Source organism: Gambusia affinis, linkage group LG20 (assembly GCF_019740435.1).
Source record: "Gambusia affinis linkage group LG20, SWU_Gaff_1.0, whole genome shotgun sequence".
In the NCBI taxonomy this organism is placed as follows: domain Eukaryota; kingdom Metazoa; phylum Chordata; class Actinopteri; order Cyprinodontiformes; family Poeciliidae; genus Gambusia; species Gambusia affinis.
In genome coordinates this window covers 16,900,660-16,928,611 of record NC_057887.1, presented here as the reverse complement: position 1 = coordinate 16,928,611, position 27,952 = coordinate 16,900,660, and the positions used below count along the sequence as shown (strand labels likewise).

Genomic DNA, 27,952 nt, shown 5'->3' with positions numbered 1-27,952 from the left:
GCAAAGTCACTGGAAGAAAATTGTTTTTTCAGAACCTTGCTGACTTGATGTTGATGCCACCCTGTAAAAAAATTAATGAATTGGTAAAGTTGAAGAAAGATTTTGGCATGTAGAGAAAAAACAGAAATTAGTTTTCATTTTAATTTTTTTTTTTGTTGTTGCTCATTTTAAAATTTACCTCTTCATAAGTTCACATGTATGCAGTAGTTGGCAATTTTGGTGCTATACATGTTGTTCTCACGATGTGCTTCTCTTTTTCAGCCCTTCAAAACAAACTTTGAAGTGAGCAGCCAAACCTGCACAAAAACTGTCTCCAGAATAAGAAAACTTTCACTGAGCTAAAGCTTGGTAGCCTATCTTGTATTGACCTGTGCACAGTCTCAACTTCTGATGTACATGTGTCAAGTTTAAAGGAAGGCCTCGGGCTACCTGCTTTGCTTGTCACACCCACGGATGTTGCCATAGATGCAGTTGTGTTGTGCTCATAACAAGCCCAGTTTCTATAATGTGGTACACCATGTTGCCTTGGAGCCTGCGCTGTCTCTCAGGGTCACGAGAAGACATCGCACTCTCCCGTCAGGGTTTAGCCCTGGGATGGCAGATTCTATACCCAAATATAGATTTTGAGTGGGTGGGAATGATTTTTGCAAGATAAATGAACATAAGAGAATGGATTTCAAATGGAATCATAAAGCACAGTTAACACAATCAATTCAATTTCTGTCAAGATCTGGTTTCAAGATTAAGATACAGGATATTGTGGGTTGCAACAGCATCCATAACCCTTTTTGCACATTACAACCATAAACCTCAATGTGCTTCATTATTCAGTGTGATGTGGCAGATCATATCACACTGTGATCTGCCATAATGGAGGGTTTTCAGTTTGTTTGTTTTTTATTTGAAAGTGGGACAAGCATTTCTATTTAAACCTCTGTACTCTGATACACAGAAATAAAATAGAGCGAAACAGGTTTTCTTCAGAAGTACTGGAACTTTAAAATAGAGCATGGGTTTCTGTTGCAGTCATTGGGCCAGAGGTGGGGTATATCCTGGACATGCTGCTAGTACAACACATGGACACACACACACACAGGACAGACACACACACCTGCTCAGTTTTAGAGACCAGTGGACGTTGCCATCATGTTTCTGAACTGGGGGAGGAAGCCGGAGTGCCTGGAAAGAACCCATGCATATGCAGGGAGAACATGCAAACTCCATGCACGAAAAACCCCAAGCTGGGATATAAACCTAGCATCTTCTTGCTGCTAGGCAACAGTGTTACCAGCTGTGTAGCCCTGGAAACAACAAACAAGTGGAAAAAAGTGTTTTGGTCAGGGGAGACCAAAACTGAACCCTGTGGCCTAGAAACAAAACCCTGTGTTTAGGGAAAAACATACACTGTACATCACTTTAGACACACCCTCTTATGCAACATCATTTCACCACCATAGTGGTGGCCTCCATTTGAATCTGCACTTCTGAAGCACAGACACAACATAAACATGTACCACTGGTTTAGATAACAGCATGTTCCTGTGCATGAATGACCCAGTTAAAAGCTAAAGCTAAGTCCTGTTGGGAATCTCTGGCTAGATTTCAAAATGGAACTCCATAAGATCTCATATAAGACAGATTGAAATTTGTGGTTGTGATGTAAAAAAAAAAAAAAAAACCCATAGAAGCATACACAGATTATGAATATATTTTAATGGTATGTTACATGATATCTGAGTTCACTGGGTACATAATGAGCCACGGAAGAAAAGAAACATGCTTCTCCTGCTGCATGGTTGTGCTTCAGGGTGTAAATATTCAGAGCTGACTTCTTTGTGGGAATGTTTTCAGCATTCTCTTAATTTCCCTTTATCTGCCTCTGAGATAAAGAGTCATGCTCCATAACTGCTTTCACATGTCTTAATTTCACCTCCAGCAATAATAAGCTCTTTGTATTTTTATTTACTACTAGAGTCCTCCCTGAAATGCATTGGATATTCGGCACAGGCCTATTATGAATATGAGATGTCATTACACTATGTCTGAATTAACTTGCTGCGGACATTTCTTTTTCAACCCCAGCCAAATAACACGAGAGCCTTTATTACCAGCTGTTTGCCTGCTGCATTTTCTGCTTTTTACCTGCATGCCAAAAAAGATCTTCTGATGGTCAGAAAGCATGAAGAATTCTCTGAAAGCTGCCAAAAATGAGGCTGAAACCAGTGTGCTTCTGAACCAGGCCAAACGCTCAAAGCTGAATCGCTGCACACCTCTTGATCGAGTCATGTTTATTGTTTCTGCTTTGCTTAAACGTTTGTTGCCGTGGTGCGCTGAAAATACATTGTCATGATAGCTGGGTATAGCTTCGTGTAGCTTGGGCAAATGCTGTGCCGCAGGAGCCTGGGGATCGTGTTTGCTCTTCATTACCATGAAACAAGCTGCTCATGCTGTGTTTTCATTTGAATGTAAGGATATTAGTTTCAAAATGTTGCATGCCTTTTGTCAGAGGCTCAAGAGGTTTTCCTGCCGAGTGGTTGCTGACTGAAACGCATCACTCTCACCTCATTACAGAAACAAAATCCTCAGCTACTTTTGCCATTTAGAGCTTCATTAGACGTGGTTTACCTTGAGTATGTGGCAATGCTACTTTCTGAATACAAACTACTCAACCAGATCATTAATAATGTATGATATGGATTTTTAAAACAATAATCTGAGCAATCATTTGGGTGTTTTTCTGAAACTAATTACACAGCAGAGTTGGTCTGAAAGCCAGCTGTCCATAGTGAATCTATAAATGATCATTGTGTACAGCTACTTGTGGAATACTTCTCTGACAGATGTCTCATGTGGATAAGAAAATAAGTACTGAGCATGTCAATGTTTTTTTCAGTAAATATTCTTCCAGAACTGATGAGAAATTCACGCTTCATGTCATTGACAAGCTAAGTAACAATCACATACAAACAAAATAAACAAAAAAAATAATAATAATACAATTTGTGTAATGAAGTGAAAAGCACAGGGCAAAAATAATGAGATCATGGTTAAAGGGAGTGTAAACAAGCTTTCAAAGTGAGGAAAGCAGTCAATGTAAGCTAATATTGACTAGCTTAATCCTGACTGATTGCATATAAAAAGGTTTCTAATTGCCAATGTGGTCAACAAGAAGCATGGAGCCATAATCCAGAAATGCAAAAAGCTTAATTTTACCATTAATGAGCAGGTCCTGGTAGCATGATTTCTGACGGAGGAAACAAAAACGTTATCCACAAATGTTGCCTGAACCAAAATCTAAAATTACACTTGCAGACATATTAAAACTGTCAGCAAAGGCTTTACAAGGCATTAAATTACAGTAAAAATATTAAATACCAATGACTGCTGTCATTAAACTTTATCACATGTAACATAATTAGGAATTCCTTGAATGTTTATTACTCAGGTTCTTGGTGGCATCTGGTGTGAATTTTATGGTAATTTGGCTGGGAACAATGGAAGAAAGTTCCCAGAATGAAGATACAAGTTCTTCATTCTTGTTCTTGATTGTCTGGGCTGTATGATATTTTCTGTTGCCCAGGTTATGCTCCAGTGACTGGCATGTGTCACCCTCTGAGGAGCTGCACCTTGAATCATGAAGACGGCTTCTCCTCTGCCTTCGTCGTCGCTCACGAAACTGGTCATGTGTAAGTAACAGCTTCCCGACGAAGGGCTTAGCGGCATTTCACAAGGTTTACGAGCTTCCAGCTAAGCTGACAGTTTGGCTTGACTGTCCAACACAGCAGTCTGTGGTCTAAAACCTCAATGGGGATATACAGGCTTGGCAAAATTCAACACCTAAAAATCTTGAACATAAAAGGGTATTAGTTTGAATAATTAAGAGACATATTTCCTAACATGAATTTGTTGATTTTTATGTGTTTTTGGTAGCATGGAGAATTTTTAGAGACCAAAGGTAGAAGAAGGCAGAAGAATATATATATATTCAAAGTTGTTTGCAGTTATATTAGATCTTTTAATGATTACTTCCATCTCTGTGAAGCTGAAGAGATGATTCTTAAAGGTTTCTGCTCCTAGTCACATGCAGCTTTTTCTTGTGGTCACTCAGTCCAGAAATTATGTATCACCTCTGCCCCATTTCACAGAGCTTTTTCCTCTTTCTTTGAGCTCAGGAGTATAATGAAAGACTGTAACATTTGTGAGGCCAGTCTCCCACGGTGGCATGAGAATCTAAAGCCAGCCAAACAGACTTGATTGTCTGTAACATTGCACAAAAGAAGAAAAAACAAGGTCACCAATGTTTCCATCCATTAGGAGTGGAGAGAAGCAGACTTCATGCGGTGCCTATTGACATTTAAGGATCTCTGATCTTGAGATCAACAACCACCCAAAGGTTTCTCAATGTTTTTCTTCCTATTTTATAAGCTTTTTTTTTTTCATTTACATTTGGACAATTATTTGTGTCAAGAAAAACATGCATGCAGGCATACATCCTAATGAGTAGACCATTATCAAAATGGTTTTTTTTCTAGGAGTAATTCAATTTAAAAAATAAAACGCATAGAATATTTGCATTAATTACAATGAGAGTTTTATATTTTAAACATTTATTTCTGCTAATTTTATTTACAGCTTGTAAAAACCCGAACTGAGTTACCACAGAATGTTTGTTCTCATAAACAACATTTTAACTGAGAAATGTTGAAAAGTATACCCATGTAATGTACAGATTCTACGATAATTTGCATAATCACCCTTATTGCTTTAATTCCAGCAGCAACTAACTGCTGGCAGTGTTGTTTCCCCCCCTAATGGCATCACAGAAAGCCACCTGTGTAATCTGATACTTGTTGCAACTGATTGCTTCTACAATCAAGTCAGAACATTTTTAGCAGCTGTTTGTTTCAATGAGTTTGTTTAGTTCTCCAGTGTATTCGTGTTTTAGGTGTCACAACTTCTGCTCAGTGAAAATGATGGAGTTTTTCTTTAGCAAATCTAGGAGGTTTTTTCAGAATGGATGCATGAGAATTATTTGATTTTAGGAATTCATTTGAGAATCATTGTTTCTCATGATTGCATCATTGATCTCAAGGTCATTGTCATTCTTACTCTTTGAGATTGTCAGTGAAAAACACGTTCCAGTTGATTGAATGAAAAACGTGATGTTCCTACAGAGTCCGAGTCTGTTTCAGAAAAAGGCGTAAAAGAAGTGCAGTGCTCTTCACCATATTGCCCTCCCCTTGTATGCAGAGATAATTTTTTAGTTGAATGGACAGGATCATAGAGAAGTGAAGTTGGGTAGATGAATATGTTATAGTGATTATGTCTCTGAAAAGAAACGCATGGACTTTTAAAAAAAATAAGGACAAGCTTTCTCCTCACAGTGCTATTGTCATTCTGTAAGAAGATTTAATGCTTATTGATTTGATTTTTGTCTTGTCTTCTCATAATGTCTGCATTGCTGATCAGAAAAATTAAATAACTGTGGAAAACAATGTTTACGTTGATGGTATAAAGTGCCCTTCAAAAATATTTGTGCTCATTTAGCTTTTTACAGCACAAATGAAACCTTACTGCAACACGTTTTTTAAACCACAACAAAGTTGTGCATAATTGTAAAGTTGAAGGAATATGATCCATAGTTTTCAAATCTTTTGCAAATAATTATTTTGAAAAATGTGGTGAGCCATTGCATTTAGACCCCCTGAAAAAAAAAAAAATGATTTGCAGAACTGCTCAAGTGGTCTCTACCAGCTGCACAGAGAAAAAAAATTGATTTTCTTTTCTGCTTTTGTTTGTGAAAAAGATCACAAAAAGATGGCATTATTTTTAGAGTTGCAGTTCTGCTTGAAAGTCACCCTTCCTCCAAACCTGAAGTGTCACTCTGTAGCAGGTTTTTCTCATGTTTTTTGTTTTAATTTCAACCATTTTCGAAGTAAGTCTTTTTCTCCATCAGACAGAAAATCGCTTCACAGTATGATCCTGTCACCACAATGTTTTTATGATGGGAGTGGGGTGTTCAGGGTGATGACGACTGTGAGTTTTCCACCACTTATATCATTTATCTTTTATAGAAAAAGTATTATTGTGGTCTAAGTGGTCTGGAGCGCCTTTTACACTTGTTGTGTTCTTAGTTGACTTAGAGCAAAATGCAAACAGGACTTATGACACATTCAATAGTAAATTATTTACCATTTATTATTTATAATTTATTTGCAGTATTTTTATAGCAACTTAAAGACGAAATATTTCACTTGAGGTTAATTGGCATTTTACCTATAATTCTTACTCTTCAGTCAACTTTTTCAAGCTGTGAGACCCGAAAGGGTTCCGACATGTTGTGCTTCTCCTGATAGTATCCAACAAGACAACATTAAGGTGCCTCCTGTGGCTAAATTCAAATATTTACCAAAATATGCAAAACTCATCATTTTGTTGCTGTTTGTTGTTAGCTTTAAGGAGACTCTGCCAGATTTTTGATTGGATTATTCAGTTAAAAACTGACCCCCAGGTGTGGTTTAATTCATTAACTTTAGCAACATTACACCGAGGATTTGTTGAGCTGTCAGTGTGAAAAGGTTTCTTGTGATGAATCGTTTGTAATCAAATTCAGACAATATACTAAGATTAACACTCATGTGATAAACAATACAGAAATTACTATTAATTAGTAGGAATAGGTTTTTATAAAACAACAGGGTGTCACATAAATCAGCCTGTTTTTCTCTTCAGCACTCTTCTGTCTTGCCATGTTGATTTCCAGTGCTTAGAAGCAGATTGTGGAATCTGTCACTTGATTTTTGTAGTGGCTCTCACTGCAGTTTGCTGGAGTTACTATATTAACTTAAATCCTACTTACTGGTACATGACAGTGACTTGCAAAATTGTGAAATTATTATCCCATGCCAATTAAAAATATGTACACCAAATATTGCATATACTCTTGTCTAATAAGTTTGTTTTGGGCCTTAGGCTGGGCATGGAGCACGATGGTCAGGGGAATCGCTGCGCTGATGAAACCAGTATGGGCAGCATCATGGCCCCTCTTGTCCAAGCAGCTTTCCATCGCTACCATTGGTCGCGTTGCAGCAAACAGGAGCTCAACAGATACATTCAGTATGTCCTGCTTTTCCCAGGCCATTTTTTTTTAGTTCCAGAAGAGTGCAAAGCTCTGTTTTCTGAATATCCCTCATGTATGTAATATTTAAGCTTAACTCATTTTAATCTTTTCCACAGCTCCTATGATTGCCTCCTGGATGATCCCTTTGAACACAAGTGGCCCAAGCTTCCTGAGCTTCCTGGAATTAATTATTCAATGGATGAGCAGTGCCGCTTTGACTTTGGTGTTGGTTACAAAATGTGCACAGCTGTAAGTCCTGCATACTTGGATACACTCCACTGACTAACGGAAGTCCTTCTTTATCTTTTCTGAGTGATTTTAACATGTAAGATCACGGTGGATAACTGTCTGATAAAAGAGGGGCATGCATAATTTCTGAAATAGTGAAGTTCTGTTCACCATTTCTGATTTGTAAAGAGAGAAAAAAAATACATGTTTAAATCAATTCTTTAAAATAAATTCCCCTCTTTAGTTTCGAACCTACGACCCTTGCAAGCAGCTGTGGTGCAGCCACCCTGACAACCAGTATTTCTGTAAAACCAAAAAAGGCCCTCCAGTAGATGGGACGGAGTGTGCACCTGGAAAGGTAGGACATGGGACTGAAAGAGATTTTATAAAACTGATTTTTCAATCCTTTTATGTAATTTGATTGGTCTTTTTTTTATTTATTTGATTGGTTAAAAGTGGAATTCTCTGGGGATACTGAACATCAGAATGCCTGTGATATCTTTAGAAAACTCAATTATATTGTTTCAAGATGTTTTGAACCATCTGTCATCCTTTTCATCTCATCTCATTTTGCAGTGGTGCTTCAAGGGTCATTGCATCTGGAAGTCCAGCCAGGAGCCGCAAGGGCATGACGGGAACTGGGGCTCCTGGTCAAAATATGGGTCATGTTCCAGGACGTGTGGAGGTGGAGTTCGTTCCCGCAGCAGGCAGTGCAATGACCCCCCGTGAGTACTGAAGCAGTGACAAGACTGATCCAAAACAGAGTCATGACCTCTTGGATGAACACATTATTTTTGTTCACCAAAGAAATTGTGTCATTATTTTAAAACTATAAACAGAAATCTGAGTAGAATGCTCCTGATTAGACAGCACAGTTATTGTTCTATCAGTATTAGTAGCCTTTCTCTTTTTTTTGCAAACTCTTCATATTTTGTTATTATAAACTTTGGTATATTTTATTGTCATTTTATCTGGTAGACCAAAACAAAGAAACACAAAATGGTCAAGAATCAGGAAAGAGAGCTTCAATTAAAGAAGCAGCCAATGGAGGAGCCAAAGCTCCTATTGTCTACTTTATTAGTGTGCATATCACAAAACTAGCCTTTCCAGTATCAAACTATTGTCATAAAAATCTTGGATTACAGTAGAAAAAGGTCTAGTCAGAAAAGAACAAAATTGAATTTTTTCACTTGCATGGAAAACGCTGTATTTGGAAAATATCTAACAAATCAGCTCATCCTGAAAGAGAAAGATGATGGCGTCCCAGGCTGTGCAGACTTTTCTTACATAAAATATGTTAAAGAAATGCATGTGCTTTTCCTTTTCTTTCCACATCTAAATTATTTAGTAGCTTATACTTATCTATCACAAAAAGGAGTTTGAGGGTTATGAGTAGTGTTACGTCCACCAGGCTCGTTTGGTCAGGTAACATTAAAGGAGACCACACAAGGATTTTCTGATTCACTGAAAATTGAATTTATTAAATTATAATAAAGAAATAAAACTTGAAAAGGGAATATCTGAAATGAGAAACCAAAATAGATTAATGCAAAACCCATAACCAACCAGAAATAAGCAAATGCAAAACAAACCTAACAAAACCCAACCATAAGATACAAACCAAACCAAACCAAATAGGGTTCTGAGGAGGGAGAGGGACAAAGCCTTCTCATCTGCTGCATGCATGGCAGCTTTAAAACAGCAGAGCACCAATCAGGGCAAAACATAACACCTGCAGACGGCCTGTCTCCAGAACCCTGCAAGGAAAGGGCAGAGTCCCACTGCAGCCGTAACAGTAGGCTTAGGTAAGGATTAATGGCCGAGAAAGAGAATGGAGAAATATGAGAGCTGAAGTGTGCTGCATGGTGTAATTAATAAGTTGGGCCATCAGGTAATTAGAGGAGTGGATGAAGCATTTAGGCCTTGCTACTTAAAAAAATAGATAATTGTCATGCATTTTCTGTAAAAAAATGCACTTAATGCCTTTACACTGACAAAATAAACAATTCAGCACTGTTGCAAATGGCAGAGTTTGAAAAGTCAGACCAGACTGAGTATGTTATTCTGCATGCAAATGTAGCTAATTAAAAAGAATAAAAGCAGAAGATGAACATAGTGCCTAACATAATCCAGCTTCTTTTCCACATAGTTAAAGAGTGTGCTTGAAGAAAAACTGCAAAGAACTTGAAGCATACTGCATGGTCAAGCAGAACAATGAGAAAATCTTCATTAGATTGGCATATATCATTTCATGTTAATTAATAAAATCATATAAACAAAGCTCAGAACTGAAAGTCTAAGGATTCTGAATCCTTGCGAAGAATTTAACACCACTGCTGTTTCTGTCATGGGTCAGGCCTGCCTACGGTGGTCGAGACTGCCCAGGCTCTGCATATGACTACCAGATGTGCAACACAGAGGAGTGTGCTGGTCCTTATGAAGACTTCCGCGCTCAGCAATGCATCCAGCGGAGCAACAAATACCACAACAACATCAAGCACACCTGGCTGCCATATGAGCACCCAGATGGTAAGTCTGTAAAGACATTACTAAAGCTGGCTCTACCTGTTGGGGGAGAAAGCAATTTGTTGAATTTGTGTGTGTTGTATGATTATTCTATGAATCAATTTTTCACATCTGAAAGACATTTTTAACAAACTAATTAGTGATTGTTGGTTGTTGTTTCCAGAGGCTCGTAAATGCGAGCTAAGCTGTAAATCGAAGGAAACTGGAGAGGTGGTGTTTATGAACCAGGTGATGCATGATGGGACAAGGTGCAGCTACTCCGACCCCTTCAGCGTCTGCGCTCGAGGAGAGTGTCTGGTGAGTATAAAGTGAAGCAGTCCACTGAAAGATTCATTTATTTATTTTTTTTAAAATCACATATACAACATTTATTGGGAATGTTTTACTTATCTGAGATCGGCCTGCAGGGGGCATATTGGTAACAGGGGTAAAGCCAATTATTCTTGTCATCATCAATACTCTTCAGCTCACGAATCCTGAGGTGTTCCCTGCAGGAATATCTCAACTGACTCCTGCTGATTCAATGGATCAGCAGCTCTACTGGAGTTCCCACTCTCTGTAAGGCTGAGCCCAGCCTCCCCATGGATGGAGAAAATTGAATCCGATTTTATTCAGGATATCGTTATTTTAGCCATGGAATATAGATGGATGGGTCAATTGAACGCCTCCATTTTTGGCTCTGTTCGTTCCTCATGATAAAAGACTGCAGGCAATACGTAAATCCATCTATCCCCTTATCACTCCATCCTATCATCGCATATGAACGAGACACATGTTCTCAATTATTGATGTAACACTAGTGATTGTATACTCAGGCTATAACTTTTAAACAACATCACTTCAGGAGTGAGTTGTTTTTCTAATGAGAGTTATATTTGAAACATGTGCGGTGTTCTTTATGTGTTTAACTCAGTTTTTTGGGGGGCAAAACAGAAAAAAAAACTTAATGTTTTAGCCGCTAATCCCAAAAGGTTGACTGGAGTCAAACCTTTCCCATAAGTTGTTCTTCCATAAACTGAAAAAATTCAACCCCGGTAAATATGAGCATTGTTTGATAAAAAGGGTGCAATTACTTCAAACTGAATATTTTTCTATGGTAGGATATAACATAGAATGAAAAATGTATACAGGTGCAATTCACTGAATTAGACTACCACTACAAAATTTATTTATTTTAGTAAACTGATTAAAAAGTGAAAATCCTACTTAAAATGATTACACAGTGTTTTCATAACAGGAAAGTTTGATAATGATGGGATAGAGCTAATGAAAACCCATTCATTTTCATCTTGTCAAATAAAAAAAGAATATTCAAAAACTGAAAAACAATGTTTTGAACACAAAAATGTTATATTATGTTATGGTTTTATTTTATGTCATGGCCTTCATAGTCAAATGGAAGACAAGGAGAATAAGCCTCAGAATGTCATTGCTACAGAGGCAGACTGTTCAGAGAATGATGTATCCCTGCATATTTATTGAAAGTTGAGTGGAAAAAGTATGATAGTAAAAAATGCAAAATCAAGAGATATTCACCTTGAGAGATCCAAATGCTTCTTTTCACATGAAAGGAAAAAATGTCATAAAGAAGTTAAGGTTCCAGCCTGAGAAATAGTGAATTTTCACAAATTATCATAACTTTTGTTGCTATGCTTGTGATGGGGTCTGGACTGAAATGTTGCTGCCCTAATGAGTGTACACTGTTTGTATTCTATTCTGTTATTAACCTTGAACACAAAGTTTGAAGCTTTAATCTTTTTGAATAAAAAGGCTCAACATTTTGTTTTGGCTGCAATTTATGTTATGTCTGCATCAATCTTAAGAAATTGTCATTTTAAAAACCCAAATATGAGCCGCATCCACATATGACATAATTGTTCCTGAAATGCAATCTCAGTGTGTCTATAGGTTGCTCTGATTTGAATGTTTGCACTCTCTCTGCAGCATGTAGGCTGCGACAAGGAGGTTGGCTCTTACATAGACGAGGATAAATGTGGAGTTTGTGAAGGGGATAACTCCCACTGTCGGACTGTGAAGTTAACACTGACTAAGACCCCTAAAAAGAATGGTAAACATAAAGATTTATCATATTATAGAGGCAGAAATAATTTGCAACTTTAACACCTAACAAGTGGTCACTGTTTGCTGGTCTGGGCTGACCTAATCTGTTTTTATTTTAAGGAATGCTTAAAATGTTTGACATCCCAATGGGAGCTCGACACATAATCATTGAAGAAAACAATACCTCCCCTCATATTATTGGTAAGTACAACTCACATAGTTTTCTCTTTTTAAAGTGTCTAGTAATATGTTTAGATTCTTCTACCTGAAATGAATTTAGTTCACTTATTATTTTTTTCACAAATATGCACTAGATTTGATGTAATGAGGATAATAATATTTGCACATTGAACTGAATAATTTAACCACAGCTGCTAACTCACTTTCCAAAGATTTGGAGGGTGACCTGAAGAAATGACTCGTATTACTGGCTAAATGTCTATTCATGAGATCAATTCCAGTACTTTGCACAAAGATAAAAATATAATTTAATTTGGTAGTGAGTTGCCTCTGCTTTTTAATTAGTGAAAGCTCAGTAACTCTGTATCTGACTATTTACAAAATAGAATTCTCAGCAGTAAGTGCAGAAAAGGTTGGAGAGACCTGGTTGCCAAGCACTAACTTTGTACCAATCATAAAATGTATCATGTTTCTTCTGACACTTGAAGTCATATCCTTTCTACTCTCAGCAGCTGTTTATGCTTTTCAGAAGCGTTCGTGTTTTCTTCAGGGGGTTACTTGTAGCTCAACCAACCATTTTTCCTTTTTGTTAATAAAATGAAAGGAACTAACATGCAGGGTTTTCAACTTTATATTCACATTCAGTTGGACTCCTTGTCTGTTTGTAACTTATAAAAAATCATTTGCAGAAATAAATAACACATGTACTGAACTCATGTAGTTTTTTTCCTAGTGATACTGACTGCTCAAAGCCCTTTTCTCATTGATTTAAAACCATAAGCCTCTCTTCTTTTCTGTAGCAGTGGAGTTGACAAGGAAGAAAAATAAGCTTGGAGATATAATTACAGTGAATTACTTCTGTTGATCGCCTTGTTTTTTTATTCAAATTGATTACTGAAAGCTGAAAATCAAAACTCTGAATGCAGTCTACATCATACCTCCTGATAAAAGCTTTATATAATCTTACTTCTAAAAAAAAATATGCTCTATTAGCTTATATAATTTTTATTTTTCCAAACCTGAATGACATCACACAGGAGTGCTGGGAAAATCTGACTCTCGGTGGCATTCATCAGAAGCTTCTATATCTTATTGGGGATTTTAATGGCTATTCTGAAGAGCAGGTGGTACTTAACTTGAAGGAATTAGCGTTGGATCGTCACAATAGTTGAAATGTCAGAATACATGCTGTGAGATTCCCACTTTGAGAAAATATCAAAGATATCATTACAAAAGAAATTCACATGGGAACCATCTCTTCTTCTCTCTATATCCTAATTAAATGACCTTTTCCTCAATGCCCAGCTGTGAAGAATCAAGTTACTGGGCACTTCATATTAAATGAAAAAAGTGAAGATGCTGAATCGAAGACCTTCATCGAAAATGGTCTACAGTGGGAGTACTCTATTGATGGCGAGAGAGAGACATTAAAAACAACCGGTCCTCTGCATGAAGGCATTGTGGTTCTGGTGAGTACAGCTAAAACTAAAGGTTACTGTAAAAATTTACCAGCTTCCAAGAGTTTTCTAACAGCATATTGTTTGCTTGTTGCAGGTCATTCCACTGGAAGAGGACGTCAAAATTAGTTTGACTTATAAGTACATAATACACGAGGACCTCCTGCCACTTATTACCAACAACAATGTGCTTCTTGCCGAGCTGGACACTTATGAGTGGGCACTGAAAAGCTGGTCTCAGTGCTCCAAACCATGTGGCGGAGGTCAGTGAGTGCATATGGAAAAGCTGCAACATTTGCAATGTACAATTATTGCTTTGAAATAGCATATCAACTGAAGGTCAATCAGCAGCTGAGAATCTCCTGGCATTGGTTGTTATTAACCCATTTAAAACTTATTTTGGTGTATTTACTAACCAAGTCCTGATTTGAAAAAAGACTGAAACAGTGTTGATTTTGCCATCAGATTGGGGTATAATGCAAGTATAACTATGGCATTAGCTGTTGCTGTTAGATGGCCTGGCCTATAAATATCAGAAAATAATCACTACAACTAAAGTATGAACACACAAGTAGACAAGTATCTGGACAGCAAGTCCAGATACTTGTCAGCAAGTTACAAGTTTCAGCAAGTTACAAGTTACAGCAACAGAAAACCACTTATGTCAGCTGAGAGAACATTCAGTTTAGGCTCTCCAAAGTTGGATAGTAAAGGACTTAAATTGAATAAATAAGTAACAGTAAATAAGTAAATCTGTCTCCAAGATAAGTAATAAGTAAATAAATCTGTTGTCTTACTATATCTTACTTCCTCCTGTAGGAGAGGTTTTGGTGAGTTCTGATCAGTTGTTTGTTCTTTTCTGTTTGAAAGCATAGAATCCAGAATTTGGGGTACAGAAATAACACAGTAGGCTTTTGTGGAAATGTTTTTTTTTAAATTTCATTGAAAACTTTAATGGGCTTGGCGAAAAAAAAAAAAAAAGTATTACTGATAAATAATGAAACAATAATCAATTAAATGAAAGCATTCGGCAACATGTAATAATTGTGTCAATAAGTTCAAACACATGTTTCAAATTAAGGCGCACTGTGAAGATTTTACAAAATGGTAGACATGTTTTGTTGCATCTGGCATTGAGTGTCAGGATTTCTATTCCACACCTTTCTTTTTGTGTGTGTGTGTGTTACTTCTGAACATGAAAGAATGTGCATGGGTTAAATTAAAGGATGCAGTGACAAGAAGTATTCAGTACCAGATAAATATTGGTACTAAGTATGAATTTCATAAAGTGTTTAAGAAAGTGTTTAAATTTTGTGAACAAATGTAATCAAAAATTTTCACCTACTGACATTTTTATCAGTGACACAAAAGGTGCTAATAATAGCAGAAAACACAGCGGATGTATTTGTGTTATTTCAGTTTATTTTCTTCTCCACAGCAGTAACATTCAAGGTTATTTTCATTTGTATTTATGTCTCTCATTCACAGTTCGATAGACTTCCACAACATAGCCTGAGACACAGACAAGCACACATCGCTAACTTTATTAATGATGTGCTTTTCTCATACTTTGAACATTTTAATTAAACTCACATTTCTTATGGAAAACACTGGATTCTGCCACTCTTAATAAAATACAGTCGGCATACATTCATCTGCCTCTTTATTTGTCAAATCAATGACGTGCTGGCCAATTAGCCAATGACATGGTTGTAAATGTTTTGATTGTGTCCATAACCCTAAACTTCAGGTGTTCTGAGATGGTTGGACCTTTTTGTGTTCCTTAGGAATACAGTACACAAAATATGGATGCAGGAGGAAGAGTGATAGCCGTTTAGTCCATCGAAACTTTTGTGAAACCAGCAAAAAGCCTAAACCCATCCGCAAACGCTGCAACGTGCAAGAGTGCAGTCAGCCCGCGTAAGTAAACCTCAGTCAAAGATATCATAACAGTAAGCTTACCACCGATCTTAATGTAGAGTATTTTAACACATTTGATGTACTAACAGGTGGGTGGTGGAAGACTGGAGTCCCTGCAGTAAGACCTGTGGGAAGCTCGGCTACCAGACCAGGGCGGTGCAGTGCATGCAGTCGCTCTACAACGGCACCAGCAGGGCTGTCCACAGCAAACACTGCACAGGCGATCGGCCAGAGATGAGAAGAGTGTGTAACTACACTGCATGTCCCGCTCAGTGGAGAACAGGAGCGTGGTCTCAGGTAAGAACATCAAAGAAAAAAATTGGTATTGAGGTCAGTTTATTGTTATCAACATAATAATTTAAAGTTGTAATCTGATTAACATACATAGAAAATAAAATTAATATGATAGCTACAATTATAGTAAACCACCAGGAGTCAGTGGTGATTTTGTTAACAAAACAAAAGGTTTTCCTCATGAGTATTATTATCAAGGTTCATCTTACTTATTCCAAGTTTTTTTCTACAGATCTTCCCAGAAACTGACTGGAGTCCTTTTTAGTTTTATTATTAAGCAATATTAATTCTAAAATTTTCTCTATATCCATTGTCTGAATACCAGGTAGATTCTTAAAGTTAAGGTTTTGGCTTTATTGGGGAAAAAAAAGCAAAATGTATAAGTGTACATAAATGTCAGACTCAAGCAAACGGTTTCTGCTTGTAATTTTTGTCTTTGTCTACTATACGGCAGTGCTCAGTGACCTGTGGTGAAGGGATTCAGCAAAGGCAGGTGGCTTGCAAGGCCAGCGACAGCACCGTCACAGAATGTGAGGATGAGAAGCCAGAAACTGTCCTCATCTGCAAACTAAGTCCATGTTCAGGTGAGAGACGACTAATGTCAACAGGAAGTGGGTTGTTTCAATGATAAATAATGGGAGGCATATCGAGTCTAGAATTAAAGACAAATTGAACACATCAAATAGTGAATACAATAAATAAAATTCACTTTTTATTCTTGTGCACCTTGTAAATTAGATTACTAGTAATATACTGTGTGTATATATATATGTAAGTCTACTATGTAGGGTTCTACTGCTTCGACTAAGAAGTAGAACCCTACATAGTATACTTGTTTAGTGTAAACAGAAACATTTCGTATTCCACAGTGTAAAGACAAATCTTTGACAACTGGGGTAAAATTGATGGATTGAGGAAATTAAGTTTCAGGAGGAAAAAACATTGCCGGTTGCATTGTTGAAACACACTTATATCGAGACAACACAACAGAGCATTCCTTTTGTTTCTCCCAAAAAGACAGACTTTCAGCAAAACATCCAAAAAGATTACAACTCTCTGAATAAAATCAGATTTAATCTTTATTCAAACCATAAAGCAACCAGCAGGTAAGTAAAAGTACATATTGCTCTCGTAATGCATGGCGAAGACATGTTGACCAACATTTGATTGTGAGTCTTTTTCCTGCACTGACTGTTTTGACCAATTTATTTTAGAAAATGTACTTTTCATATCGACAGAGAAACATTTTTCTGACAACTATACCTATACTCATAATCAGAATTAAATTAATTTAAAAACCCACCAGCCTGACATGCCAGGCAGGTTTTTAGACACCCGCAGTAAAATGTCAGGAGACTTAGGTTGGGAGCTTGTTTACATATCAATGCTTTCACATGCTCTTCACAGCTTGACATTCTCTGTGTGAGATGCAGTTTGACTACTAGAGTTGTTCTGGAAAAAACAAGCAATGATGCACATAAACAATTGGTTGAAGTATGAATATATTTGACTTACAGCTTGTCATAAATGACAATAGGTAGATCACTGTTCAAATTTTACTTGCAAAGGGAGAATTTAGCTGTGCAAGTCAGATGTTGTGTACTTTGCAAAGGTTTACCTGCATGAAAACAAAAGCAGTTTAAAAAAATTCAGTTTTTGGAATTTTTTAGTAATTCGGTATTTTGTGACACTCAGTTATGACATAATTTCAGTAACCTCTAGCTTTTCTTTATCTTTTTTCTTCTCAGTTAGTGGTTGAAACTAAGATGGAAGAGAGGGAAGTAGGCATATTGAAAAGCAAACACAGTACTGCTGAAGTTTTCATTTGCTGAGTTAAATTCAAGGAATTCAATCAACACTCTTTTATTCTCCGGAACTCTGCAGTTTTTATCTTGAGAGGCTCCTGTTTATAGCTGGATTTGTTGTCTTTGATTATGATTTTCAATTTTTGTGATGACTCACTCCAGGAGTTCTTGTCTCATAATATGCTCTGTGGGTGCAGAACCGTTGCACTAGACCTTTTAGGGGTCTTTTTTTTAATCAAAAATGTTTTTTCAGTGATGACCCACTGCAGCTTTTGTTTTATTGCTCTGTCCACAGTGTGACGCAAACATTTATTTTGCCTTCTCTAGAAAATGTAATAAGATATTGCGCTTTTTTTTTTTTTGGCATGCTTAAACATCTTATCATGTCTTTGATGTCCCTTGTTATTACTATGACTTTGTCTTTATTGTATAGTCCTGGTCTAACAATTTTATTTTCATTTTTCAAACTACAGATAATTCTACAATGAAGGATGATGCAGTATTCCATGGTGTTTCTGAAAGCCCCTTCCAGAAACTTGCATCTAGTAAGTCGATTTGAAATCTGTTACTAAAACAATCACATTTACAAATCTAAAAATATCTGGAGATGCACTGATTAGAATCTCAAAGAACTATTTTCATGCTTTGTGTTTTTGTAAAACTTTGGCAGGCTGATTCTAAACTTCATATAGAGCTTCTGTTTCAAACTGCCTTTAGCATCTATTATTAGCACCTAGCAGGGTTAGAACAATTAAAACAATATAATCTCTGAGTGTATTCTCCAGAGAATATATACTCTTTAATTTTGCGATTTCCAAAGACATCTCAAAAGTCATATTCTCTGTTTAAGTTTCACCCTGAATGAATGCACCCATATGTCCTTCAAAAAGTACAGTTTCCTCCTTTTTGCACCTTTTGTGCTTTCTGACTTCTTTCATCATCACATATTTTGAAAGTAACTGAATTTGACTTTTGCTCATCACTAAAAATGTCCAGACCAATGTGTGTTCTTGTTGTTGTTCATTTAGCGGTGCATTCACTGATTGACTATTGGAGTTTTTGATTAAGCTCAATATCAGTTAGTTCTTGTTGCTGTGTAAATTCTTATGTGCATCTCTTACATAAATGTTTTGCTTAGTAATGTTATGTTGTCTTCTGTTTCTAGATGAGCCATGTCTTGGGGATAAATCAATTTTCTGTCAAATGGAAGTTCTGGCTCGCTACTGTTCCATCCCTGGTTACTATAAGCTTTGCTGTGAGTCATGCAACAAAAAGGAAAGCCACACTACACACGTTCCTGACTCCAGCTCCAAGACCGAACCTGAGACCTCCACACCGTCCCATTCTGCCTCAGCCAAGGCTTCGTGGCTGGCAACCACCACTCCAAGCCTGCCACAAACCACTAAAGCCATGAGACGACGGTTGTTCTCCACCATCCCTGCGCCAACCACGGCTGCCGCTGCTAAGATTCCTCCACCAACAGATGCTGCTCTGTCCCCACATCCCGCCATTGACTCCTTACCAAATGAAGAGAGGAGAGATTCCCACATGGATACTCGTCTACCTCCAGGGCCGCCGCAGCCCAAACAAGACTCAAGTGGAGGGGTATCAAAAGAGCACAATCCCATGAGCACTTTAGGCTCTGTTGCCGCCAGGTCAAGAAGGGACAATTTAGGATCAGAGAGGGACTCAAGTCACAGAACCCTGTTGGTTCATCAATGAACCGTGAGCAATGCTGTGAGCATTAGTGGGACTGAATAGAAAAGTCAGCTCACTTCTTGTCTGTTTTTTTAGCAATGTTTTTCTGTATGACAGTGAACCCTGACAAGCCCAGTGATGGTTACCTCATCAATACTTCAGAGCAAAATGTGTGAAGCATCTGCACACACTCTGTTCTCTGTGTTTAAAATATGAAGCAGAAGAAGAAGAAGAAGACAAAAAAGTCAAAACACAGGTGCTGTAAACTAATCAGACTACAGGACATGTTCAAAATGTGATGACTGCATAGCTACATTCATGTTTTATATCTGTGTACAGTTGTGTTAGCCTGTTTTTCAAGTGCATTAGAACTACTATTGAACTTGGATTGTGAACATGTTGGTGCATGTGGCCACCATAGCTTCATTAGTGTAACACCAGAATAATTATTGAGCCTTTTCCAGGTAAAAAGAGAATTGTAAGTATTAGAACATGAGGAAAATAATTCATCTTTTCATTACCTCTTTGTGCTAAGAGATCTTCAGGTTGGACTTTATAGATTATCTGGTTCACTTAAAAAAGGTTTAATTGGCTCTAGCAACCTTTATTTGATAGTAGTTATACAGGAAGTAGGCCTTATTTCTCACCTTTTCTAATATATTTAGATTGAATTTATAATCCGCATACTTTGTTATCCTAACAGCAATGAGGTTTCATGTTTGAGTCTACAAAAAAGTAAACTTTTTTAAGCCTCTCAAGCAACCAAACTCCATTTTCTTTCCTGGGCTTACAGATTCTTGTTGAAATGTAGCACTGATGTGACACTATCAATTAGTATTAAAGTTTAAGGCATTCACTGTCTTGCATTGTATGTTAGCCATATTATAAATCTTGCTATCCAAATTGAACCTTTAAGCAGATGATCCAAACCCAGCAACTTAAAAAAAAGAGCTTTCTGGATTGATTTGTTTCAGTTTAGCTTCACAGCTAAAATCAATAACATAATTTTTTTAAGTGTATAAATTTTCTGGTGGCACACTGATAATTTTATGGTCTGCATTTCTGGCAAGGACCTCACTGCTTCCCTGCCTCTGGTGCTCTTTTTTTATTGCTATTTTTATTTTCCAAGTCTAATGATGATTTGTTTTAAATGAAACCAAATTATGACTTTTGCAAGCCAACCCCACTGTACTGTAGCATGCCCTCTGTCTACCTTTGTGGGACTTGATGCTTTAAGGACTAAAAAGAAACAACTTCAGAAAGAACATGTCATGGCATTTTTGTAAGTCCTGCAGTTTTAAGATAGTGTACATAGTGTAAATTACATGTTAAAAACATTTGGAGTTAGAAACAACAGACAATTCTAAAGGTCCATGAACTGAAGCTGGAAATACTTTTACAGAGTTCCTGCTCTCTAGCTAACACCTTCACTATGTTCATTGTATAGTTCTTGTATATACGTACATGAATGAAAGCTTTAAGTGTTAATATTTATTGAATTTCTAAGTGATAAAGTGAACAAAGTAAAATTCATTTCAAAGTATCTACAATGATTTTTTTTTTGTTATTTCACTGCTCTATTTTATTTTAGTTACGTTTGTTTCAATTTGTAACAACACAGTGCCTTACAAAAGTATAAACAGGGCTTTGATTTTCCCCACTACATTTTGTTACATTACAGCCCTTAAAGTGTTTTATTAGGATCTTATTTTATAGACCAATACAAACTAGAGCATAACTGTGACATGAAAAGGAAATGGTCCTTGGTTTCCAAAGGATTTTTCAAATAAATACATAAAAACTGTGATGTTTAGGTGCTTTCAGCTCCCTTCACTGATACCCAAAGTGAAATCCAGTACCACACATGTCCTTCAGAAATGAGCTGATTGGTAAATGTAAATCTCTGTTTAATATGGCCTCAGAAGTTTTGTTAGAAGATGCCTGATAGAGTAAAGTTGCGCAGAGGTTTCAAGTGGGGTTATGTTGTATAACAGTCCAACATGTGAAAAATATGGCACAACTGCCAACTTATTAAGATGTGGACAGCCAGTTCAACTGACTGACTGGGCAAAGACGGCATTAATCAAAGAAGTAGACAAAAAAGCCTATTGTAATTCTTGAGGAGCTGTAGAGATCCACAGCTCAGGTCGGCAGGACAAATATTAGTGATGCACTCCACAAATCTTCAAAGAAAAGTAACAAGAAGAAAACCAGTCTCAAAAGCAAACCATAAAATGTCCTGTTTCAAGTTTACCACATGCTTGGTGGGAGATGCAATAAACACGTGGAAAAAGCGGCTGATGTTAGATTGCACTACATGAAAACCTGAGCTTTCGACAGTGTTCTTTGGGGGTTTATGTGGGAGTTGCACTGGCCACTAATTTAGTGTTTCCAAGACCAAAGAAGTTCAGTAATAAATATCAAATTGTGGATTATGTTCTGGGAAAATTGTGAAGTGACTGCCCCTGCAGCCAGTGTCTGACTGTTTTGTCTTTTGCACAGCCTTGAGTTTGCCTATTACTGTCTCTTTTCTCTCATCCTCCTTTCCCTTTTTTCTGCATCCAACTCTAGTAATGAGCACATGTAATTTCCCGTGCGTTTATTGATGGACTGATGTGTTTGTCAGATCTGTTGGACACAATTCCGCTGCAGAAATAAACTGTCCTGTAGTTTACCGTCTTCCGTCATACAGTGAGATTGGAAATTTGTGACAAGATCGCTGTTCAAAGATTCTCTTCATCTAATATGATGACTTTCAGCATGTGGATGTGTAAAGGTAACAGTCATACCCCAAAAGACTTTCAGCTGTGATAGCTAAAAATAAATGATGGCAATACAAAGTCCAAACAAACTTTTACACTTGTTAAGTGAAATATTTCTGAAAGACGTTGAAGTCTAATGTACTGTGACAAAGTGTGAAAAAAGTGACGGGCACTTTATGTGAATGGAGATCACAACAGCTGCTCTAAATGAGATTTTATATCCTAAAATCTTTATTTAACAGCTCATTTCATTCTAAATCAATTAATGCAGATCTACAAGACACTTCCTGTAATGAGACATGTGCTGTATAGTTTGCCCTTAATGTGTTCAATCTATTTTTCTAAGTACTAAGTAAAAACGAGTCAGCCAGTACACACGCATTTAAGCACTTTATTAATTCTATCCAGTCATTTGCAGGGTGTCATGTATCAAGAGACAAGTTGTGGCTCTTAAACAGGAAATCTTTGAGAGGTTTAAGTGGCTTAATTTGACATTTATTCCTATTATAATCCAGCTTTTATCCACCAAGCTGGTTCTCCCTTCTGCTTGTTGTTCTTCAAAGAGGTCATTTCATCCAGGCAGCATTTCGTTTCAACAGGGTAGCGTTTTGCCATCCAGGCAGTCTGTCACTATGCTCACACCTTCTTCGAACAAGGACAAGGTGCTGCTGCAGTGTGACGGTCATGAGGACTCAGTCATCTCAGACTGAGACATTTTCGAAGATGTCTTGTGAAATCCAGCTGAGCTCGAGGCAAACCCTGATTGACAATGGACTTAGGCAGCCAGCCCTGAGGAAAAACGAGAATTAAAGTCTATATTAGGCCACCTGAACTTTCTTTTACAAATATGCTCCAATGTAGAAGAAACTAATGAAATACGACAGTAATGTTGGGGAATTTAGTTCTTTGCACCACAAAATGTGACGTATTTTGTTTGGATTCTGTGAAAAAGACCAACACAGAAAGAGTAGATGTATAGAAATAGATGTAGTTTTTAGTTTGTTCAGATTATCGTCTAGAAGCTTTGGCTACAGGGTTGAGACTCAGTATTCTTGTGGGAAGTTCAACCTTCACCTCAGTCTCAAGACTTTTGCAGCTTTTACTGTTTTTTCAGGATCACCCTGCATGTACTTCAAGCTGTCTTCACGTCAACTGTGATCATTTTTCCTGTCTCTTGTGAACTAAATTATTGCTCACAAACTGATTATATTGAGATGTTTTGTTCAAGCCGTTTCTGTTTCTATGTACATAGTACTTTACATCCAAGTTGAAATCATTTCTTTTGGCATCATGACTATCTTCAATTGGCAATAATCTTGGCACTCTTTTGTGTTGCGCTTAATTAATAGTCATCCATAGAACAAAAGCTACATAATGAAAGTTTTATTACATGAAAAAGCTCATTAGTTCACCTTTACATCCATTTTGAGGAGCCATGTAAAGCTGCTTTTCGTTGAGTCCTCATCCAGAGCTTTAATAACGATGCAGGTTGGCCCATCCTCAGCTCTGTGAATAATAATAAGAAGAAAAGAAAGCTATGAACATTACAGTTCAATAAAAGGCTAAATATGACACATTTATAAGATATGTCATGCACCCTGCGTCGCATTCTTTTAACTGTCCTATGTAAAAAGCCAAATGGCGGTTAAAGTCAGTTTGACTTCTCTTGCAAAAACATTTTAACAGCAGGACAGCATTTAAATTGGTTCTGTGTCTACACAAATTGCCTCTAGTAACATTCTTGTTAGCCTCAACCACACCTTATTTTTAGTTCAGACAAAATCAGTTATTTCCATGAACAAAAAATAAAAACAAGAGAGATTACACTGGCCAAAGATCACTATGATGACATACCTACCTCATTAACTACTAATATAGTGGATATATAATTATGTGCTTACTAGTTATCTAAAATCTGCATTCCTTGCCTCTGAAAAAGGTTAAAAATGAGAAATCTAAATATTTGACTTTTGCTCTTGTCTTGGATTATCATTACATCTCTTTGATGTGTCATTTCCATTTCATAACCTTAACTGATCATCTTTAATAAAACACTTTTTCCAAACACAGAGATGTTGCTACCAACACATTGTGTGCACTTAATATGGATTTTACTTGCTCAACAAACATATTAAGACTCTTATGAATGTGAAGTGAAATGGATGATTTCAATATTTTTCACAAACAAGAATGTAAACTATGCCATGGATTTGCTCATCTACTCTGATCCATGATAAATCAATACCTTGTAGAACAACAATATTGTGCAGTTAGCTTAGCAGAGACTAAATGGGACATGTTTACACTTTTACTGGATCATTTTAATGTAATTTCATATAATGCTTAAGCTCATTATCCTGTTGAAAGGGGGACCTCCATCACAGTGTCAAGTGTTTTACAGCCTCTTGAAGTTGTTCATTCAGAAGTATGGTACCTGTTTTACCATGGTAATGATGTATTCAGGGTGTTAACTTCTGCCACACATACCATTTTGCAGGTAGACCAAAATGTGTCATTCTGATCTCATCTTACTAGAGAACTGTCTTCAACATGTTTGCTTTCATTTAGGGGTGTCAGAGTAAAAGAAGCTGAATATGCAGATCGCCATGTGTAAAAAATACTCATAAATAATTTTCTTCCACCTATAGACTATGCAGATGTTGTTATTTATTCTAAACAGTAAAATCATTTAGTAAATTTGAATACTTTTGCAAGGCATTGTATCGCTCACATTAGTGGGTTTTGCACACATGTTTCAGAGCTTTTTGTTTTTGGACAAGTTTAAATGTCAGAGCTAATGAAAGCAGATGTTTTTTGTTGTAATCTCAGCACATGGAGGACTGGGAGTAACACTACTGACTTTCCATACAATTACATGAATGTTTTAATGGAGCAATTCAGAAAATTTCAGCACTAAATGATGAATGGGTTTTGGAGTTCAGCTTGATTACAACATACCTCACAAATCCAGCCAGAGGTGGGAATGACTCCAGCTGAATTGCTGCTCCTCCTAGATAAAGGCAGGAGTTTTCTTTGCAGCTGTGTCTGACGCTGAGAAAATCCCTTTGTCCAATAAGATTCCCTGTTGTCTCAGCTGAAACTTCATGAGTCACGATCGTTTCAGTTCCAGCTCGCTTTAAAACCTACAACCCAAAAGACACGCATTAAAACCACATCAGGCTTTTCAATAATAGTTTTGTATGTTTAATTACCCACAAGACTCAAAAAAGACATGAATATGAGCAATAAGCTGAAATAAGCAAAAATGTAATCTTAAAAAAACTGAACTATTCTAGTTCTTTAGTTCAAAATGTGAATAGTTATGTAATTGCTAAAGAAGCTATTTGTACACATAGTGCTGTGGCCCAGCATATTAACGGAAAGTTGAATGGAAAGAAAAAAATGTGGTAGAAAATTTTCATAAGTGATAAAAATAATCACAATAAAGTCCATTTAAAAGTTTTGGGGAGTTTCACATGACATGGACAGCAGCTGGAGTCAGTGCTTCAAGTTTCAGTTTTAACTGTCACCCCCCCCCCCCCCAAAAAAAAAAAAAAACCCAAAAAAAACAAAATAATAGAAAAACACAAATCTCACATCTGCAACTTATCAAACATTTATTGTCAGCTACAGGTTTTCACAGGTCATTTAATGATATTGAGCTCACTTTGATTCGCTGTACGCTCGGGTTCCACTCGTTCATGTTCTCAACTCTGACAAACAGGAGGTCATAGAGGTCCTCCAAGCTGGCTTCCAGTACTGCCTCCAGCCTGAAGACCTTCCCAGCCCCCGGGATCACTTTGCTGCAGATCACATCACCGTTGTTCTAAACAAGATGAAACATTATGCAACTTTTACATTTATGAAGGCGTGACTAGAATGAGTTAATTTGACAATAAGGATACATTTTAAGACACAAAATAAAGTTTGTACACAGATGCTACCTCTTGAATTTCCAGCTTCCATCCCTCTCTGTCCTCCAACATGCTGACAGCTTTCCTCAGTGCTTCCTTGCCATGTTGTATGTAAAACAGCTGATCTTCACTCACTGCCACTTCTGTTTTGGGCTCTGCAAGCAACTTGGATGAGTAAAACTTCATTGTAAAATATTTAGTAGAAGTAACAAACCTATGTTTCAATACCGGCAGGTTTTCCGATGTGATGTTTGATCTGCGCCCAATGCTTCATTTGTGTGATCTCCTTGCTCATCACTGCTACAGCTGTGCGTTGAAGCCCTGCAAGGTAGCATGGGAGGAAGAACGATCAGAATGTACAGCATCTGAATGGAGCACAGGGAAGCGTTTTGTTTTCTAATCCTTTGCTTTACCTGACATGCTCCTAAGGTGTGGGTAGGATATTCCACAGCAGAGCTTCACCACAGCAGGCAGCATGTTGTCTGTCTTTGCCAGAGACAGCAAAGTATCGAAGGAGTTTCTCACGTCTTTATACAGCTTTCGAAGGACACTCCAAAGAGATAAGGGCCGGAGAAAAAAAAGATAGAACTTGTTCTGGATTCAGTCCTGAAGGCCGAGCTTGACATGAGGGTTTTTTTTTCTTTAACCAAAACAGATGATTGAACTCAAGGTGGAGAGAAAAGGCTGCACAAAAGACACAATAGGAAAAGACTGGTTTTAGCAAGAAACATAGATAATTAAGTAAGAGTTTCCAGAGGCTTTAGGTGAGAAATAAAAACTAATTAGGTGTAAAAAAAACAAAAACTACTTCAAATAGCAGGTCTGTTGCTATAAATTCTGAGTTATAATAGCATTACAAATTGATATAATAAACCATGGCATTTTTTGTAGTTATTATTGGTTTGGTAATTATTTATCAACAGTAATGTATAATTTTATTATAGTCGCTAACTTAATTCCGTGTCAGTGCTGTTTGCTGAAACGTTTGGCAACACTATGTTGAGAAAAACTGCTAAGAGATGGAGAAACCAAACAGTCCTTTTTGGAATTTTCTCCAATGCTTAATTCTACTTTAGTTTTAATTATTTAACTTACTTACGTTTTACTTGAAGACAGATTTGTTTAATAATCACAAAAAAGGTGTTTCCTCTGGAATATTCAATGATTTACCTCACAGAAATTCTCTAGTTTCATCTCCCTCTTCTTAATGACAAGTCCTGTTCTTATTAGTAACCTTTCGTCTTGAGTTTCATTTGCAGTTTCTGCATCCTGTGTGTACATGTGTGTATAACTCTGCTCTTTGTGTGAAACATTTGATAAAGAGCCCAGAGAAGCCCTGTGATCTCAAAGCTGCCTTGCAGAGTTGCTGCTCACAGAGCGCCAGAAACCAGCTTCCCCTTATCACCAAGAGCCAACAGGTGTCCTTGTTAGAAGGATTCCTGACGTAAATGATAAACTTCACCTGCTGACAAGGCAATGTGGGTATTTAATTTGTTTCTCATGTACAAGGTTCATAACACAGTAAGAATAAACGAACAAAATTAATGAGGAAAAAAGTGAAATGTTGGTAAACGAACAACATATTGGCAGCACAGTGACTTAGAACAATTAAAATGTAAAGTGGACTTGTACTTCAGCAAAAGAATAATGGATGCATTTAGTTCCCACGGATGATCACTTGTCTTCATTTGCCCTATGCAGTGCAAAAGGCACAGGGCTGCATCTTGCAAGATGTGACATCTTATGTAACATGTCAAAACTTTCTAGATTCATTCAGTGTTTTTCCACAGGGATTCAACTGACCGCAGACATTGCCAAACCTGTTTTAATAGAACCTTTCCACCTGGATGGGTCTTCTGTGTTCTAGTAAAAATTCTGGTTAAACTTCAGTCTTGTGACTATTAACATCACAACAGTAGAAGGGGCACAAGACATTTCTACGTGGTTTAGGCTTGGCTACTAATATTAACTATAATTGTTTGAACAG

General features: G+C 37.1%; 2 protein-coding genes across 3 annotated transcripts in view; one reads left to right on the top strand and one right to left on the bottom strand.

The window, feature by feature from the left end:
- Positions 1-20,832, top strand: part of LOC122823229 (A disintegrin and metalloproteinase with thrombospondin motifs 14) — a 48,336-nt gene extending 27,504 nt beyond the window's left edge. For both annotated transcript variants that reach the window (XM_044102639.1, XM_044102638.1), the window contains exons 7-22: positions 3,581-3,686; positions 6,973-7,116; positions 7,237-7,369; positions 7,593-7,706; positions 7,925-8,073; positions 9,705-9,877; positions 10,038-10,171; positions 11,819-11,942; positions 12,056-12,136; positions 13,421-13,584; positions 13,670-13,835; positions 15,360-15,492; positions 15,582-15,789; positions 16,241-16,370; positions 18,065-18,136; positions 18,757-20,832. In XM_044102639.1, coding sequence (XP_043958574.1) covers positions 3,581-3,686; positions 6,973-7,116; positions 7,237-7,369; positions 7,593-7,706; positions 7,925-8,073; positions 9,705-9,877; positions 10,038-10,171; positions 11,819-11,942; positions 12,056-12,136; positions 13,421-13,584; positions 13,670-13,835; positions 15,360-15,492; positions 15,582-15,789; positions 16,241-16,370; positions 18,065-18,136; positions 18,757-19,313 — 2,588 coding nt within the window. In that variant the 3' untranslated portion in view covers positions 19,314-20,832. The remainder of the gene's footprint in view (positions 1-3,580; positions 3,687-6,972; positions 7,117-7,236; positions 7,370-7,592; positions 7,707-7,924; positions 8,074-9,704; positions 9,878-10,037; positions 10,172-11,818; positions 11,943-12,055; positions 12,137-13,420; positions 13,585-13,669; positions 13,836-15,359; positions 15,493-15,581; positions 15,790-16,240; positions 16,371-18,064; positions 18,137-18,756) is intronic.
- A 1,590-nt stretch (positions 20,833-22,422) lies between these two features.
- Positions 22,423-27,952, bottom strand: part of star2 (steroidogenic acute regulatory protein 2) — a 22,212-nt gene continuing 16,682 nt past the window's right edge. The window contains exons 2-8 of the mRNA XM_044102707.1: positions 26,379-26,649; positions 26,194-26,286; positions 25,996-26,120; positions 25,719-25,877; positions 25,010-25,194; positions 23,464-23,557; positions 22,423-22,840 (exon numbers count right to left, since the gene is read on the bottom strand). Of these exons, the coding sequence (XP_043958642.1) occupies positions 22,748-22,840; positions 23,464-23,557; positions 25,010-25,194; positions 25,719-25,877; positions 25,996-26,120; positions 26,194-26,286; positions 26,379-26,442 (813 nt within the window). The 5' untranslated portion in view covers positions 26,443-26,649 and the 3' untranslated portion in view covers positions 22,423-22,747. The remainder of the gene's footprint in view (positions 22,841-23,463; positions 23,558-25,009; positions 25,195-25,718; positions 25,878-25,995; positions 26,121-26,193; positions 26,287-26,378; positions 26,650-27,952) is intronic.